The following is a 16,321-nucleotide window of genomic DNA, read 5'->3' as shown; positions in this document are numbered from 1 at the left end:
CATTTAATTCTAATAGAAATAATTTGTTTTTATAAGTATTTATTTTAATATATAAAAACTGATAAAAAAATATTCCAAGTTTTTTTTTCCTTGGGATAGGCCACCAAAAACGCCACCTGGACGTCATCACTTACAGACAAAATAATTTTCCATCGCTCTTCAAACACCCTTCCTTCCCTGTCATTAACTCAACTCTCCTCATCTCTTTATTTGTTTATATTTTTATGAAAATTAAAAAAGAAATAAAAATAAAAAGCAGTAAAATACTAAAATCTATATCCCTGTAAGCAGGCACTGGCTGATTCATACAGATCTGCACATCCTTAGCCTCTAAAAATTATCTTTTGTTTCTCCTTGGTTCTCTCTCGGACAGTCTTTACTCCCTAGCCACCAAAATCACAAGTCCATTTAAGGTCAGCTTCTCTTCTCTTCTCTTCTTTTCCCTCTATTTTTCTTTACTATTATAATCTATCTATTTATTTCTTTCCCCTTTCATTTTTTTATCTGCTTGGTTTGCTTCCTGATTCTTTGCACCCTTTAATCCCTTACTTTTTACCATCCAATCACCTTGTACGTTTATGGTTCTTGATTCCTATGCTCTCTTTATTATAGATCTGTTTCTTGAAAGTATTTCCTGGTTTCTTGATTGTTAGATCTTGTGCTGTTTTGGGTTTGATTTGGTTGCTTAAACGAAGCTTATTTTCTTCATTTTGGGTTCCTGAGATTTGGGAAGTTAAAGGGCTTTGTGGGTCTTGGATTCTTTTTGCGTGCCTTTATCATCTGGGTTCCTTTCAAATTTGTTAAGGTTTTTATTTTTATATAGTTCGGGCTCCAAAAAATTGAGAAAGTGAACGGTTTTGTTTGCATTGGATGGTTTTTATGTTTCTTGCGTACATTTTGTCATCTGGGTTCTTTCAAATCCGGTTTAAATATTTTTCTGAACATAAATTTGGTGAATAGCAATTTTGTTTTTGCTGTAGTAATTAAGAAGATTCATGCGTTTTTTTCTCCTTTCTTTTTTTGTCGGTGTTATGCTTTGATTTGATTGGAAATTGGATATTGTACCACCTCACCGGATTTTAATTCGTTAAATTGAATGAGTATTGGTCAAATTGAAGCATGGTCATGCTTTTATAGTTAAAATGAAGCATGGTCATGTTTTTCGAGTAGCAGTTGGATTTTTAATATGCATGCATACATACATAGATATGGGCAGTGTTATTTGTTGTGTTTTCTGTTTTCTTATGAGGTTTTTTTGGCTGGTTTAATTTGTTTTATATTATCAAATTGGCAGGATTGTGAAGATTAAATTGGATGGAGGGAGTTGGGGCTGAGGGTGCCTCTGCGGCATCACCTGTTGCGCAATGGGGAAATGATGTTTGGAGGATGTATCAGTATTATCTTGATAAGAGCACGCCACATACGGTCCATAGGTGGATTGGGACTTTTGTTGTAATGGCTATCTACTGTTTGCGAGTTTATTATGTTCAAGGATTTTACATAATTGCCTATGGGCTTGGAATATACATACTGAACTTGCTAATTGGGTTTTTATCACCTCTGGTTGATCCTGAAATTGATCCTTCAGATGGTCCTTTGCTGCCAACAAAGGGTTCTGATGAATTCAAGCCATTCATTCGCCGACTTCCTGAGTTCAAATTCTGGTAATGAAAGTAATTTTTCCACTTGTGACAATTAGTCTTGTAATTACCCCCATGCTGTTTGTATGTGTATCAACTCAGTTATCCTGTTGTGTAATTGCTTTCATTGTTCTTTATAACCTGATAAATGATTCCTGGTAATCTTCCGAGACTTCAATCATGAATGATCCACCCTTGAGTACCTTTTGGCTATATATAGCCCTTCAATTGGTGGTTCTCATAGTTCTTGCAGATTCAGGATTGCTTTAAAAGAATAGGTGGTTGGAAAGCTAAATAGTTTTAGTAGTGTGTTTGATTAAGATTAGATGTTTCTACTATTCCATGCTTTCTCTTAACTATATAGGGCTGCTTTTGGGTATAGGATAAGTAAACAAACCAAACACATATCTATAATAAACAATACAAGAAAAAGAAATGGGTTCTCCTGCCATTGAGAAGGGGCGGGATAAGGAAGAGGGGATTAAGGAAATCATCTTTGATACATTTATGCACACCAGTAATCCTGTTGTTTCTGTCATTATATCCAGGTACTCCTTCACGAAAGCATTCGTCATCGCATTTGTTATGACCTTCTTTTCCATGTTTGATGTTCCTGTCTTTTGGCCTATATTACTCTGTTACTGGATTGTTCTTTTTGTCCTTACAATGAGGCGCCAAATTGCGCATATGATCAAATTCAAATATATTCCATTCAACGTTGGAAAGCAGGTGAGTTTCAAGTGCTTTACACCACTAGTAACCGTGGCCACTGTAACATTTTTTCTTGTAGTAGGACTGCCATTATGTGAGATAACATTCTGGTTTCTTTGATCTTTAACAGAAGTATGGTGGCAAGAAGTCTTCTGCAGGTAGCAGTGGCTCCCGTGGGGACTAAAGCCTGGATGGTTGGTAGGCGCCTAGAAAAGGACCAGATGGAAGTTAAAATTTAGACATGAAGATTCATGACAATTGATTTTTTTTTTTTTGAGGGACATGCCTTTATGTTGTGATGGACTAATATGCACTTGCAAACAGAAAGTTCAATTGTGCCTTGACATTTTATGATGGCAGAGTGCTGATGTTGCAGAAGTTAAACTTTATTGTTTATATACCAATTAAGAAGATTCATTTACGTTTCTGAGAATGAATATTGTCTTATGTATATACTGCTTGATGCAGTGGTATTAGTTCCCTCGCTGGTAGTCATGGAAAGTGGCAATTATAGCCACAAGTGTATGCGTCTTTAATACTGGAAGTTATCACAGAAAGACAGTAGTGGATGGTTCTCTTGCAAGTTAACTTTCAGTTTAAACTTAGTGCTTGTTCTTCAATTTGTTCTGGCACCAGTGCTTGTTCTTTGGTACTCAAATAATGGTGAAACTGATATGTTTCTTCTGTACTTGTTTTGGTATGTAAATGGTTTGGTAAATTCGCTTATGTTGAATTGTTGATTACCACAACTTATATCAATTTTCGTTTAGCCAAGTTATCCGCAGTTAAATCACCTAGTAACTAAGTAGAGGAATTATCCAAGTTGTAGATGTGGAAAACTGGTCTGCAAGGCAAGATCCTTCAATTTTTGTAAAAAGATTGAATTCAGTTTTTCATGCAAGGATTGGGATATGTTGCCCCCTCTCCTGCTGCCTCTTTCTAACTCGGTCCATGCTCATGCACTTAGGAGTCTGTTGCCTACCTGTGAACCCCTCCACCCTCGAGCTCTTTATCATGGTGAGGGTTGAGGCCAGGGTGCCAGCTCTATGTTCATTGGTTCGACTTGCCAACATTTTGGTCTCTGCCATTGAAACTAAACTCCGGACCATAAGTCATAACTATCAGGCCAGGCCCACAGCCAGTTTTTTTTTTTTAAAATGAAACCTGCTTTCTTATGAAATAATAATAATACAAAAAAAACAGAAATCCTCCTTAAACCTCCAGGTTTAAAGGATTTTATTAGGTGAGCCAGCCCCACAGCCAGCTTAGTTGACCCCATTTATAAGAACCAAGTAGTCAGGGAGCTCATGATCTTTGGTAGTTTGTTTGATTGTGTAAATTACCATCTGAACACTTCCCCAACACCATAGGGCGGATCCATCTCAGATATACCTGTGCATGAAAATAACCTTGTTGTATCTGCTGTCACATATCCAAGTACTCCTTCACAAAGTAAATTTTTTTTTTTTGATAACGTGGGTGTCCGGGTTCTTCATAGCATTCATGATGACTATCTTTTCCATGTTCGGTGTTCCTGTCGTTTGGTCCATATTGCTCTGTTCCTGGATTCTTCTTTTTATCGTCACCATGGGGTGCCAAATCAGATACCTGATCAGATACATGGCGTATCCTATTCAACGTTGGAAAGCAAGCAGGTAAGCTTCAAGTACTTCACCTGGAACAGCTTATCCAGTAGTAGGATTGCTGGTGTATAATACCAAAAAAAAGTGACACTAGTTCATCTTATCTTCTGGTGGTGTCATGGAAAACTGGCAAGCTTGTTCTATATTTGTGTTGGGTAATTCACTGGGCCAAGCCCAACCTAATGAAATCTCATTCCTTAACAATCTAAACTATGGGCTTTGGGTCCAGTGGGTCTATTACATTATATAATAGTTCTATAATTCTATTAACTGCGCCCCTTCGAAACCCTAGCTAAACCCCCCCCCCCTCTCCTGGAACACCTAACCCTACCAGCAACCATCAGAAGGAAAAAGAAAAAGTTCTCTCTATTTTTCTCAAAATCTCCAAGACCCGTAAATCACAATGGGAAAAGTAAAGGGAAAGCATCGTTTGGATAAATTTTACAAACTAGCCAAAGAACACGGCTATCGATCGCGTGCGTCATGGAAACTAATTCAACTAGACACCAAGTTCAAGTTCCTCCAATCCTCACGCGCCGTGCTTGACCTTTGTGCTGCACCCGGCGGGTGGATGCAGGTGGCAGTGCAGCGCGTGCCTGTAAGAAGTCTTGTTTTAGGCATTGATTTAGTTAAAATAGCGCCTTTACGAGGGGCTGTCTCGATAGAGCAGGATATAACCAAGCCTGAGTGTAGAGCTAAGATTAAGAAAATCATGGGAGAACATGGAGTTAGAGCTTTTGATTTGGTTTTACATGATGGGTCACCTAATATTGGTGGTGCTTGGTCTCAAGAAGCTATGGCTCAAAATTCTCTGGTTATCGATTCTGTTAGATTGGCTACTCAGTTCTTGGCTCCTAAAGGAACTTTTGTTACTAAAGTAAGATTTATTTTCTTGGGTTTTGTTGAACTAGAAATTATGTTTGGTTGCTGATAAAATTAGAGGGTAAAGGGGGTTTTTTTTAGTGCAATTTATTTAGTTTTTGATGTTGTGTTTTATTGAATTTAGCAATTATGTTTATTGTTATTCAAATTGGAGGGAAAAGTAGAGAACTTTTTGCTATTTGTGAGGTTCATTTGATTGCTTTTGTTGGAAATGAGTAATTAGCTAAAATGACACATGGGAAATTGACTAAGATTTTTTTTTAGTTTTTTTTTTCTTTGGGGTGAATTTGGTTGTTGAGAAAAATTGGAGGAGAAAAGGAGGAATTTTCTGCTGTTGTGTTTGGTTGGTCTTGTTATAAATGAATAACCATACATAACATAAAATAAAGCTTATCGAGTTTAATGTAACATAAAATAAAGCTTATCGAGTTTAATGTCTATTCATATTTATCTCAATTTACTGTGTCCGGATGCTAAGTGCTTATTTGTTGTGTTGTTTTAGGTTTTCAGGTCCCAAGATTATAGTTCTGTCATCTATTGTCTTAATCAGGTGAGTTTTGAATCTCTTTTGAAAATCCTTGTTATGTCGCAGTGATTAGTTGGTGTAAGTGATCGTGGTATCTGTTTTGTTTTTCTCTAGTTATTTGAGAAGGTCGAGGTGGATAAACCAGCAGCAAGTCGTTCAGCATCTGCTGAAATATTTGTTTTGGGTTTAAGGTACAAGGCCCCTGCTAAGATTGATCCTCGTCTTCTTGACATAAAGCATTTATTTCAGGGATCTGACGAACCCCAACGGAAGGTAATCATCTGCTATACATGAAGAGTGACTTTTCTGTTTTTTCTCCTCTTTGCAACAATCCCACTTTTCTGCTGTACTTTGATTGGTGTTTTGTTTATATTGTGATGTAGGTGGTGGATGTCCTTAGAGGAACAAAGCAGAAGCGGCATCGTGATGGGTATGTTTTCTCATTAGTTTGTGAATTTCTTCATACAGCCAGATGAATGATAATATGCCAGTTTTTGTTACTTCATGTAATCCACTCAGGATAAGGCATAAATTCTTCATTTTTATTAAACTCATAAGTTTAGGAATTTTAATGAAGATGAAATGCTCTGGTTGGTGCAAATGAAGATGAAATATTTAGTGCACATAAATATCTGTTGGTGGTTGTTCAAAACAAACAATATGTATTGTTATAGCTCTATGTAATGATATGGTTAAAATCAAACTACAGGTATGAAGATGGAGAGTCCATTGTCAGAAAAGTTTCCTCAGCAGCTGATTTCATTTGGTCTGACAGCCCTCTTGAGATCCTTGGTTCCGTTACTTCAATAGCCTTTGATGATGAGGTTTCTTTACCCTTGCGTGATCATGATTTAACCACAGAAGAGGTAATCTTTTCTGTTATTTTTTTCGCCATCATACCTTGTATTCTCTTCTGTTTTTTAACTACTAAACAAACTATCCATCTGATCAGGTTAAACATCTTTGTGATGATCTGCGTGTTTTGGGAAAACAAGACTTCAAGCATCTATTGAAGTAAGATTTGTGTGCTGTCTCCCTCCTCGCCCTCTATTTTTTTTATGTTTCAACTCTTTACAATTATTTCAGGTGATCTGTGAAGTTCCAGCATCTGGAAGTAATAGAGATGAATTTTCCGCACACCCTATTCTTTTCCTTGAAAAATCTTCCGGAATACACCTGTGTATTCATTATCAGTAGTTGTCTTTAGAATGGGAGAAAATGTTTTACCTAAATATGTTAGGAGTGGGTTTGGGTCTGAAACAAATCTTATTAGTGTTCTGATGCCATTTATCAGAAATGAAAATATGTTAAGCTTGTGCGGATGCATGCAAAGTAATGTAATTGATGTATAATAAACAACTCTTTTGCATGTTCTGGTATTGTACTTTCTTCATTGTGCCTTATTATTAATATACATTAGATAAAATGTTGTTACATCTTTTCTATCATGTAGGTGGCGGATGCAAATAAGAAAGGCCCTGTCTTCGTCTCAGAAAGCTAGTCCTTCTATTGGAAAAGGTGGTGAAGATGAAAAAGAGGAGGATGAAGATGATAGGTTGCTCAATGAAATGGAGGACCTGACAAATGCTATGGAGCGGAAGAAGAAACGAGAAAAGAAACTTCTTGCAAAAAGACGAGCCAAGGTTGATTTTTGATTGTGCATGCTCTTCCAGTTATTGATATCTATTACTGTAGCTCATGTGTTGCTGCTTCTATATTTGAAAATATCAGGATAAAGTACGGAAGGCAACCGGTGGAATGCAAATCGATGCAACGGCAGATGGTTACACTGATCTTGAATTGTTCTCTCTTTCTTCCATCAAGGTTCACTTTCATGCTTTCTTTTTAACTTTCTTTATATTTTTTTCTTTGTCTTTGTTAGTATTGTAAGTTAAATCAGATGTCTGATTTGCATCAAAATATTGCATTAAGCCAAAGCAATTATTGATGGTTCTTTTCACCATGCTCCTAAATCTCCTTCCGGGTGAGGAAGCTTTCTTCAGAATCCCTGATATTATGGCAATATGTGCATATAAGTAAAAAGTTGGTGCCTTTTATCTTGGATGCAGAGTTTGGTTATATGCTTTGGATTCTTTAAATATGAATCTGCGCCAACTGAAGTGGCAGCATTCGGTCATAAAAAGTGGTTCATTGAACTGGATATGGACAATCCCAGTAAAGATTTCTCCAGACAATTGCAAAACCACGGTGTTTTTTTTTTTTTTTTAAAAAAAACAAACTACATCATTTTGAAATGCTGAATACTTGCTTGGGACTACTAACCTACATTTTAGCTGAAACCAACTTCTTGTTAACTACATCACAATCTCAAACACAGTCACACAGTCATAGTCTGAAATCTCTTTCGCTATTTTCCTTCAGGGAAAGAAAGATTTAGTAGCTGTTGATGCTGCTGACTATGATCATGAGAATGGTGGCTTAAGGGATGGTGAAAATGAAGAAACTGATGAGGAAAACCAGGAGCATTCACCCAGTGATGTAGATTCTGATGAGGAACGCAGAAGGTAGTTCCTAAATATTTGCATTATTGCTGATATAATTTTGAAGAATGCAACCTCTAAAATCATTCTGAAATTCAATGTTGTGTTTTGATGTTAGATTTGATGAACAAATGGAAGAGATCCTTGATCAGGCTTATGAAAGGTTTGTGACCAAAAGGGAAGGAAGTACCAAGCAGCGGAAACGTGCAAAGCAAGCCTATGCTGAACAACTTTTGGAGGTATAAAGCTCTTGTATTTTGTTCTACTTCTAAGTTGCAATGAGACATTAATTAATTTAATTTCCCCACGTCTTCAGATAACGACTCTGAAGGGTTAACTGTTCCTCAGTAGAATGTGTCCTACATTTTGTGCATTGATGTTTTCTTGTATTCTTTGGGTGGGTTATTTTGGTTGTGCATTCGGTGTTTAACCCCGCATTCCTTGCCATCCATTGTTCCTTAGTAAAACATGTCCTGCATTTTGTGCATTGATGTTCTCCTATATTGTTTGGGTGGGTTATTTTGGCTGTGAATTTTAATGCCACATTCCTTGCTGTTGCAAAGCATACTCATTCTTTTGGCTGTGCAGGGTGATGGTGACAATGATATTGTTCATTCAGATTATGATTCAGATAAAGAAACGGGTGATCATGAAGCAAATCCTCTGATGGTACCATTCAATGATGGGGAAGTGCCAACTGAAGAAGAGATTACAAGGAAGTGGTTTGATCAGGATATCTTTGCCAAAGCTGCAGAGGATGGAGACTTGGAAACTGCAGAGGCCAGAAACTTGGAGAAGTATGAAAGTGAAGATGAAATGCTGGTAGATGGACAGGAGAAAGAAATTGCGACTCCAAAAAAGTCTGCAAAGAATGCTGCAGGGTCTGATCGTACTCAACCCCCATCTTCTACGGCAGAAAATGATTTTGAGATAGTCCCTGCTCCAGCTACAGATTCTAGTGATGATTCATCATCAGATGAATCTGAGGATGATGATGTTGACTCAAAGGCTGAGATATTGGCTTGTGCTAAGAAGATGCTTAGAAAAAAGCGAAGGGAGCAGATGCTTGATGATTCCTACAACAAGTATATGTTTGATGATGAGGGCCTGCCTGGCTGGTTTGTGGAGGAAGAGAAGAGACACTGCCAGCCAATTAAGCCGGTTACCAAAGAGGAGATTGCTGCTATGCGAGCACAATTCAAAGAAATAAATGCTCGGCCTGCTAAGAAAGTGGCTGAAGCCAAGGCTCGAAAGAAGAGGGTAGCTGCGAGGAAGCTTGAGAAGGTGCGCAAGAAGGCAAATGATATATCAAAGCAGACGGAGATCTCTGATCACTCAAAGGGCAGGTTAATTGAGCAACTATACAAAAAGGCTGCACCAAAAAGGCCTAAGAAGGAATATGTGGTTGCAAAGAAAGGAGTTACAGTCAAGGTTGGCAAGGGGAAAGTCCTTGTTGATCGGCGGATGAAAAAGGATGCGCGTGGTATGGGAAAGCCAGGAAAAGGTGGTTTGAAGAAGGGTAAGAATGCAAAGGGCCAGAGAGGTAAAGGGCCTGCAAAGACTTCAGCTAAGGGAAATAAGGGAAAGAAAGGAAAAAAGATGGGCATGCATGAATAAAGGTTTGCATCTGAACATCTGAAAAGATGAAGTTGTTGCTTCGAAATCCAGCCTTCTTGCACACAATTATTCTGTGAGCTTTTTTTTTTCCTCCTGGTTTCTTATGATATTTAAACAATGGAACAGTCGAAGACTTGAAGCCTGTCGAGGCTTATAAATTTTGCTGTATGTTTATGAGAGTTATCAGAATCTTTTGTGCAGCATTGCCAAAGTTAATGAGCATGTTGCTTTGTTTATTTATTTATTTTTTATATACCCCGTTTCAAGGTCGGGGAAGATTATCATTTGTCTTCTAAGAAAGGTCACAGTAAAATGAAAATGCACTCCTACCTTGGTAATCTCGAAAAATATGCATTCCTAATAGACGTTTGCTGGTTATCAAGAACACAATTTTGCCTTTCTAACGAAGATGGCTAAGGCTGCATATTTCATTCTTGTAACATCTGCTAAAACAGCAAAAACAAGACAACCATCGCTACTCTAGGACACTGAAATTTGGGCAGGCAACCACAGTATTTTCTTTGTCAGGACGAGGTAGTTTAATGCAGCTAGGTTTGGATCTGCTTCCATTGGTTGAAGTGTTCACAGAAATTTAATACTTTTGCTCAAAATTAATGCCATTCTGTATGGCATGTAACATGATACATATATAGACCAATATATAGACCAATAATATAATTAGTGCAAGGATTGCAGCCATTTATTTTCTTCCACGCCATTAATGTAGGAGACTCAGACAAACTGATCAAGGTATTCATCCACGGTAGTGTATTTGACATCAGGGTAAAGCTCAGAAGCCTCTACACCAAATGATGGTTCGATCTTGAAGTTGGTGTGATCTCCCTTCACAAAGACACAGTGAAAAAGTGCTAATTCCACACTGTCTGGAAATGGAGCTTCTGCAAAACCAGAAAGAACGAACAGAATCAATGTCAAACTTGATAAACTTATCTTGGTTACAATTTTAAACTTCTCAAACTAAGAAAAATACTGTTAAAACATTGTTTAGATCAACTACTAGCAAGTCATCACAAAGCAATTTTTCTTATAATTTTTCCAGAAACTTGACATCCTAGCTGAGGTCAAATTGATGCTTGCAAATGAGGATATTAAGCTAATGGAATGATATTCCTACCTTGAATATTCTTCAAAAGTTGCTCCTCGGGAATGTAAATCTTTTCAAGGGTTTTCCCAATCTTCCTCTCCCACAAAGACACAAGATCGTTGAATGAGATGGTGTTGGCTGGGGGTCTAATGTAGAGGATTTTGTTCAAGGCTCTTGGATCATCCACTGCTCTGATAGTATAGGTGCCAATATCATTTTCCACGTTAAACACCGCTGTACATGAAATGGAAAAAATTGTTAAATTCTTTCAACAATTAAGCAGAGCACTGTAAGCAGAGAATTTCAGTCTATCACAAAACGATTCTCAGTAGAATTTGCTATATTACCTTTAGGATTTCCATCACCCCAGATGACAACTTTATCTCTTGGAGCAGCTGTAACTCCAATCTGGTTCAAAGTTGGAAGGAAATAACCAGCAAAAAAATTATTTGACACAATGGTGTAAGGAATTCCTCCGGCCTCAAGAACTCTGCGTAGTTTAACCTTGTGAGCATATGCTGATTTTACTGGTTCAACAGCATGCACCCTATCAACATCATTTCCAAATTCGGACGGGAAAAATCTCTGTGATAAAACAAAGAGTTCTCATTACCAATCCATTGTGTTCATAACATCATTAACTTCTTTTTTCTGGGTTTTCTAGAAGACTCAAAACCTAGTCCAGCACGAGACAAGAATGACAGCATGTTGATCAAGGAAGTTCTACACCAACCTTAACATTTCCAGCTTCTTTAATGGCAGTAATGATCCTGTCTTGGTTACCTAATTGAGAGTGACCAACCGCAGAGATCACCACATCCACTTGCTTTATCGCCTTCACCAAACTCTCATGATCAAACAAATCTCCCTACAAAAAAAAAAAAAAATCAAACAATTATAAAGAAACAACCATCGTTTATAACACTACTTTTCACATTTCAAAGAAGAAAATGACTTACAGTGAGAAAATTGACACCAAGATTCTTGAAGTTGTTAATCACATTAGATTTGGCAGGGCTAGAAAGACTGGACTTTCTAACTAGAGCAAAAGTAGGGTGGCCTGCCTTGGCACTTGCTTCCACTATGAATTTTCCTATGTATCCTGTTCCCCCGATGAACAGAATCTTACTTTTCGCGGCCATTGCTTAAACTTTCTGGGTAGGGAAAAAAATGGTTTTAGAATAATCCGAAGACTGTTTGAGATTGAGCCAAGTTAAAGGTCACTATTTATAGTACCGAAATATATGTTTGAAAAATTACAGGTGTACACTTTTGACCATGAAGAGATTGTCACATGTTGCCATGATAGTCTCTTTTTCTATGATCAAGGGGGTGTTAGTTTTGCATTTGTGGTCTTTTATGGGGTTTTCTTAGAGTTGTTGGCTTTAAATAATTCGTAATTTCCCCTATTTGTTTGGTGAAAAGCATTAACTTGGTGGTTGCTCTTGTTTGACCATCGGAAGGATCCAAAAGAAAAGGCCTAAAGTCTCGATTGCTATTCTTTTTTTCTTTTTTCTTTTTTATGAACCATGCCTATATTTTTTTAAAGCCACTAGAGAGATTGGTAGAGTAAACAATTCCAAAATAAATTAGATAGAATAAGTACAATTGTTATCTGTTAACATCAGAAGAATCTATTAGATAAATTAGAGACTTTGGATAAGTTGCCCACCAGCACATGAACTGATGTGGTTCGTCCATCATGGTGGGTTCCTTTCATGATCAATCGAACAGATTATTATATCCCTATATACAATCTTGTTACGTTGACCCCTTTTGAAGAATTGATTCCAAAGCATACGTGCTATCTCCTCTTACAAATGCTGAGTATATGAAAATCATCTGCATGTTTTCCGGATATGGAGTGTCTGCTGAGATGAACTACAGATTTTGGCATCATTTTAGATGAAAGAAAATCGAATAACGAGTCAGACAAGTTAGCGATTGGGATGCTGAATTCTGGTGGGCTATGATGTTTCGGTAGAAAAGAAAAGTATTGCTTGGTAATCCTAGTTGCATTCTGTTTGGAAAGCAAGGAAATCCAGGATTCACAATGATGCAGGAGGTAAAATGGAGATAATATCCTGAAAATGCTATTTAGAATGCGCAGGAATAGGAGGATCAAAACTGCTTAGGAAATCTTTGTAATTAGTTTTAGTTGACAGTTTCAGTTCTCAGCAGCTCCAGTGAAGTTCTTTGTTTTGAAAATTGTCGTGAAGTGTTTGAGTTTCTAGAATAAGAATTGGTAGGTGAAACTTTGAATTGGTTGGTGGCCTTTCAATGTTGAATGAAGAGTTTGGTCGTTGATTTAAAAGAAGAAAAAACGCAAGAAGAAGAAGGTTTTGGTAGGCGAAGACTTTAAGCTTTTGAAGTTCACGAAGCCCTTCAATTGGCCAATTGTTAGATTGTTCCAAGCGAAAATGATTGATCACTTTGGTATAAATGACCCCAGAGTTACATGTTGCTCTCATCCCAACTTTCTTTCCCACCTAGGAGATTTATCCAGCACCAATTTTAAATTGGCTGAGGAATTTGTTGGCCATGCGTGCACCATATTGTGTATAAAATGTGGTGCTTAAGAATCAGGTATGTTAGTCTCACAGCGTAGAGAAAATTGAGAGATGTAGAGAGAGGGGTTGGGTAAGTAACTCCCCATGATTGAGAGGAGGGAGCAAAATGCCAAAGTAAGAACATGCAAAATGCCAAAGTATTTGGTACAGAGGCCTTTGTTAAGGCATTTGTGGAGTTTGTTATTTAGTATTAATTTAAATTAATAATTTAAGTTATTATATAAGATTCTAAAATATGATTCATATTATTATTTAACACATTCCTTCAAGTAAAAGCTTTTAAGATTTGTAGGAATGATGAGATTTGAATTCGTGACCGCTTGATCATCAAGGCTCTGATACCATGTTAAAGAATCAATTTAAGCTATTAGATGAGATTTTAAAATTTAATTTATATTATTTTCTAATAATTGTGATTTTTTAGGGAGGATTTTGTAGTATCCCGTTGGACATTATTTTTGTTGTAGTTTTTTAAGCTATCTTCGGTACTTTGATCTTATCAAGATTCTTCCCAGCATCACTCTCCCAGATCTCAACCAACTCATTATTTGGGTAAACATTTCCTGCGAGACTTAAAATGCAAGAATTTGTTCAATGCACCTGGATCAGTGGCGGTTATTGTGAAGGCTGCAACTTTTTGCTCCTTCACAAAGACATCCGCTGAAAAATCTCAAAGAAAAAGAGCAGCAATTACCACATTGCTTAATGCCTAATAGTTGGATCCTCACTCCAATTTTCAGGAATGTAACATAAATGTAATGCTCGCAGTCAAGAAAATGCTTCTGTGTTGTAACTTCATACATCACAGAGATCTCAACAGGTGCCTAAGAGGTCTGGGATCGAACCAACATGATGTGTACTGATACAAGTGCTAGAATTATAGCCAACTTTCTTCCATACTCTTAAGGCCCAACGTGGCATCTGAAATATTATTTATCATGGTGATGCCGCTTAATGCAGAAGAATCAGACGAACTGGTTAAGGTACTCATCCACAGTGGTGTATTTGACATCACGGTAAAGCTCAGAAGCCTTCACGCCAAATGATGGTTCAATCTCAAAGTTGGTTTGATCTCCCTTCACAAATGCAGAGTGACCTATTGATAAATCTACTTTTGAGTGGAGCCGAAGCTTATGCAAGAAAAGAGAACCAATGTCAAACTCCATGACTTCATACCATACAAACTTTACAAAACTGTTCCTAAGAACACCGGTAAACATTTTTCGAACTCAAGTCGACAGAGGTCTAACAGATGATAGTGAATTGAAGATATCTTTCATTTCCAGTGATAGAGTTCTAGTTTACATATAAAGCTAATGAAATGATATTCATACGTTGGATATCCTTCAAAAGTTGCTCCTCCTGAACATGGATCCTTTCGAGGGTTTTCCCAATCTTCTTCAACCAAAAAGACACAAGATCGTGGAATGAAATGATGTTGAATGAGGACATGGTGTACAGGATCTTGTTCGAGGTTCTTGGATCATCTACTGCTCTGATAGTATATGTAGCAATGTCATCTTCGGCATTAAAAACCGCTGCAGATCAAAAGACAAAACTGTAAGATTCGTTCAACACACACAGCACGGAGCTGCACCCTCCTCCTATTTGACTTGCTTATATAATGCAGTCCATTGCCACAATGACATACATTTCATACTTACCTACTTATGGCCTACTTTTTGCATTTCAAGACTGATAATGGACAGAATTCTGGGTCTCTTGCAGGCTATAGCAGTAGTTCAAAGCTAAACAAGAGTTTACAGCAATAGGAATCAATGATCTAGCAATGCAATATCCAATATATTTTCCATGCCCAATTAAGAATACAATATACGAAGGGTATCAAGATTTCTTATCTGCTGTCACACAAATTACCTTTAGGACTTCCATCACCTAAAATGACAACCTTGTCTCTCGGGGCAGCTGTAGCTCCAGGCTGGTACAAATTTGATAGATAGTAGCCTGCAAAACAATTTGATGCCACCTAGGTGTCTGGAATTGCTTCAGCTTCAATTGCTCGGCGGATTTTAACCTTCGTAGACCATACTGTTTTTGATGGCTCCACAGCATGCACCCAATCCACATCATTTCAAAATTCTGATGGGAAGAATCTCTGCAATAAAACCAACAATTTTCATCAACAAACTGACAAGCTAAAAAGAATTGTTAATAATTCTGCTCAATCAAGTTTTTTTTCTTCTTCTTTTTTTTTAGTTTACAAGAAGACAATCAAATCCCAGTCAGAATGAAACCAGAATGACAGAATATCAATCAAGTTAAGAGTTCATTGACCCAAATAAGACTACCAACCTTAACATTTCCAGCTTCCTTAATGGCATCAATGATCTTGACTTGATCACCTAAGAGACTGTGATTAATATCAGAGATTACCACATCTACTTGCTTTTTGCCTTCACCACCAAACTCTCATGATCAAACAAATCTCCGTGTAGTAAAACCTAAAGTAAATAACAACTAACACAACAGCACATTTTCCTTCAGTTTTCACATTTTTTATACTGGTTGACTTACAATGAGGAAATGGACACCAAGATTCTTGAAGCTGTTAATGATATTGGATTTGGCAGGGATAGAGAGAGCGGACTCTCTTGCTTCTACCATGAATTTTTCCATGTATCCTGTGCCTTCAATGAACAGTGACGAGGTACGAAATCTGAGCTCTTTTACAAAACCTATCAGGTTCAGGTTGGACCTTCTTATAATTATAGGCTTTCTTTTTTACTATTTTGAAGTTACTTGGCTCAGCACATTAAAAGCATGGATTATACTTTTACATTTCCTATTATATGAAGGAACTCTTTCCTACTCGATCACTTTTCTTCAAGAAATTCAATAACACTTGCACATCTCTAGGTAGCCAACTCTCTCTCCCATTATTTCACTCCTTTATTCTCTACATGGTGTGTGTGTGTGTGTTTAATAAATAAAATACTGACTTAATCATCCTCAAACACCTGGTGGTGTCTGAGCTTCGTATACGGAGGACTCAAGAGTAGCACCACCATTTTTTACCTCATGGCTGAAAATCATATCATATATAATAAAATCTAGATACTCAAAATCTGGTGCTTTATCAAACAGAGTCTTGCTTTTCGCGGCCAT

At 37.3% G+C, this 16,321-nt stretch overlaps 3 protein-coding genes and 1 pseudogene across 4 annotated transcripts; 2 read left to right on the top strand and 2 right to left on the bottom strand.

Moving 5' to 3' along the window:
* The first annotated feature begins 140 nt into the window (after positions 1-140).
* Positions 141-2,784, top strand: LOC7464020 (protein RER1A). Of its 2 annotated transcripts, none has more exons than XM_002313002.4 (4): positions 141-413; positions 1,295-1,664; positions 2,189-2,369; positions 2,482-2,784. In XM_002313002.4, exons 2-4 carry the CDS (start codon positions 1,315-1,317, stop codon positions 2,533-2,535), a joined length of 585 nt encoding a protein of 194 aa, XP_002313038.2. In that variant the 5' UTR covers positions 141-413; positions 1,295-1,314; the 3' UTR covers positions 2,536-2,784. The 2 variants fall into 2 exon arrangements, with proteins under 2 accessions (XP_002313038.2, XP_052311911.1); XM_052455951.1 differs by lacking the exon at positions 141-413 and adding an exon at positions 446-570.
* A 1,491-nt stretch (positions 2,785-4,275) lies between these two features.
* LOC7456367 (adoMet-dependent rRNA methyltransferase spb1) lies at positions 4,276-9,760 on the top strand. The gene is made up of 11 exons (XM_002313003.4): positions 4,276-4,871; positions 5,379-5,426; positions 5,517-5,675; positions 5,786-5,832; positions 6,112-6,268; positions 6,355-6,416; positions 6,856-7,045; positions 7,134-7,226; positions 7,785-7,927; positions 8,022-8,142; positions 8,492-9,760. Exons 1-11 carry the CDS (start codon positions 4,398-4,400, stop codon positions 9,518-9,520), a joined length of 2,523 nt encoding a protein of 840 aa, XP_002313039.3. The 5' UTR covers positions 4,276-4,397; the 3' UTR covers positions 9,521-9,760.
* Positions 9,761-9,851: 91 nt separating this feature from the next.
* LOC7456368 (phenylcoumaran benzylic ether reductase POP1-like) lies at positions 9,852-11,969 on the bottom strand. Its single transcript, XM_002313750.4, has 5 exons — positions 11,585-11,969; positions 11,359-11,493; positions 10,973-11,210; positions 10,656-10,859; positions 9,852-10,419 (listed from the first exon to the last, which is right to left on the bottom strand). Exons 1-5 carry the CDS (start codon positions 11,765-11,767, stop codon positions 10,253-10,255), a joined length of 927 nt encoding a protein of 308 aa, XP_002313786.4. The 5' UTR covers positions 11,768-11,969; the 3' UTR covers positions 9,852-10,252.
* Positions 11,970-13,916: 1,947 nt separating this feature from the next.
* LOC18102144 (phenylcoumaran benzylic ether reductase POP1-like) lies at positions 13,917-16,321 on the bottom strand (annotated as a pseudogene).

The sequence above is a fragment of the Populus trichocarpa genome, chromosome 9, assembly GCF_000002775.5.
Source record: "Populus trichocarpa isolate Nisqually-1 chromosome 9, P.trichocarpa_v4.1, whole genome shotgun sequence".
Taxonomy (NCBI): Eukaryota; Viridiplantae; Streptophyta; class Magnoliopsida; order Malpighiales; family Salicaceae; genus Populus; species Populus trichocarpa.
The sequence above is the reverse complement of the archived record's forward strand: the minus strand, read 5'-3'. Positions and strand labels throughout refer to the sequence as shown.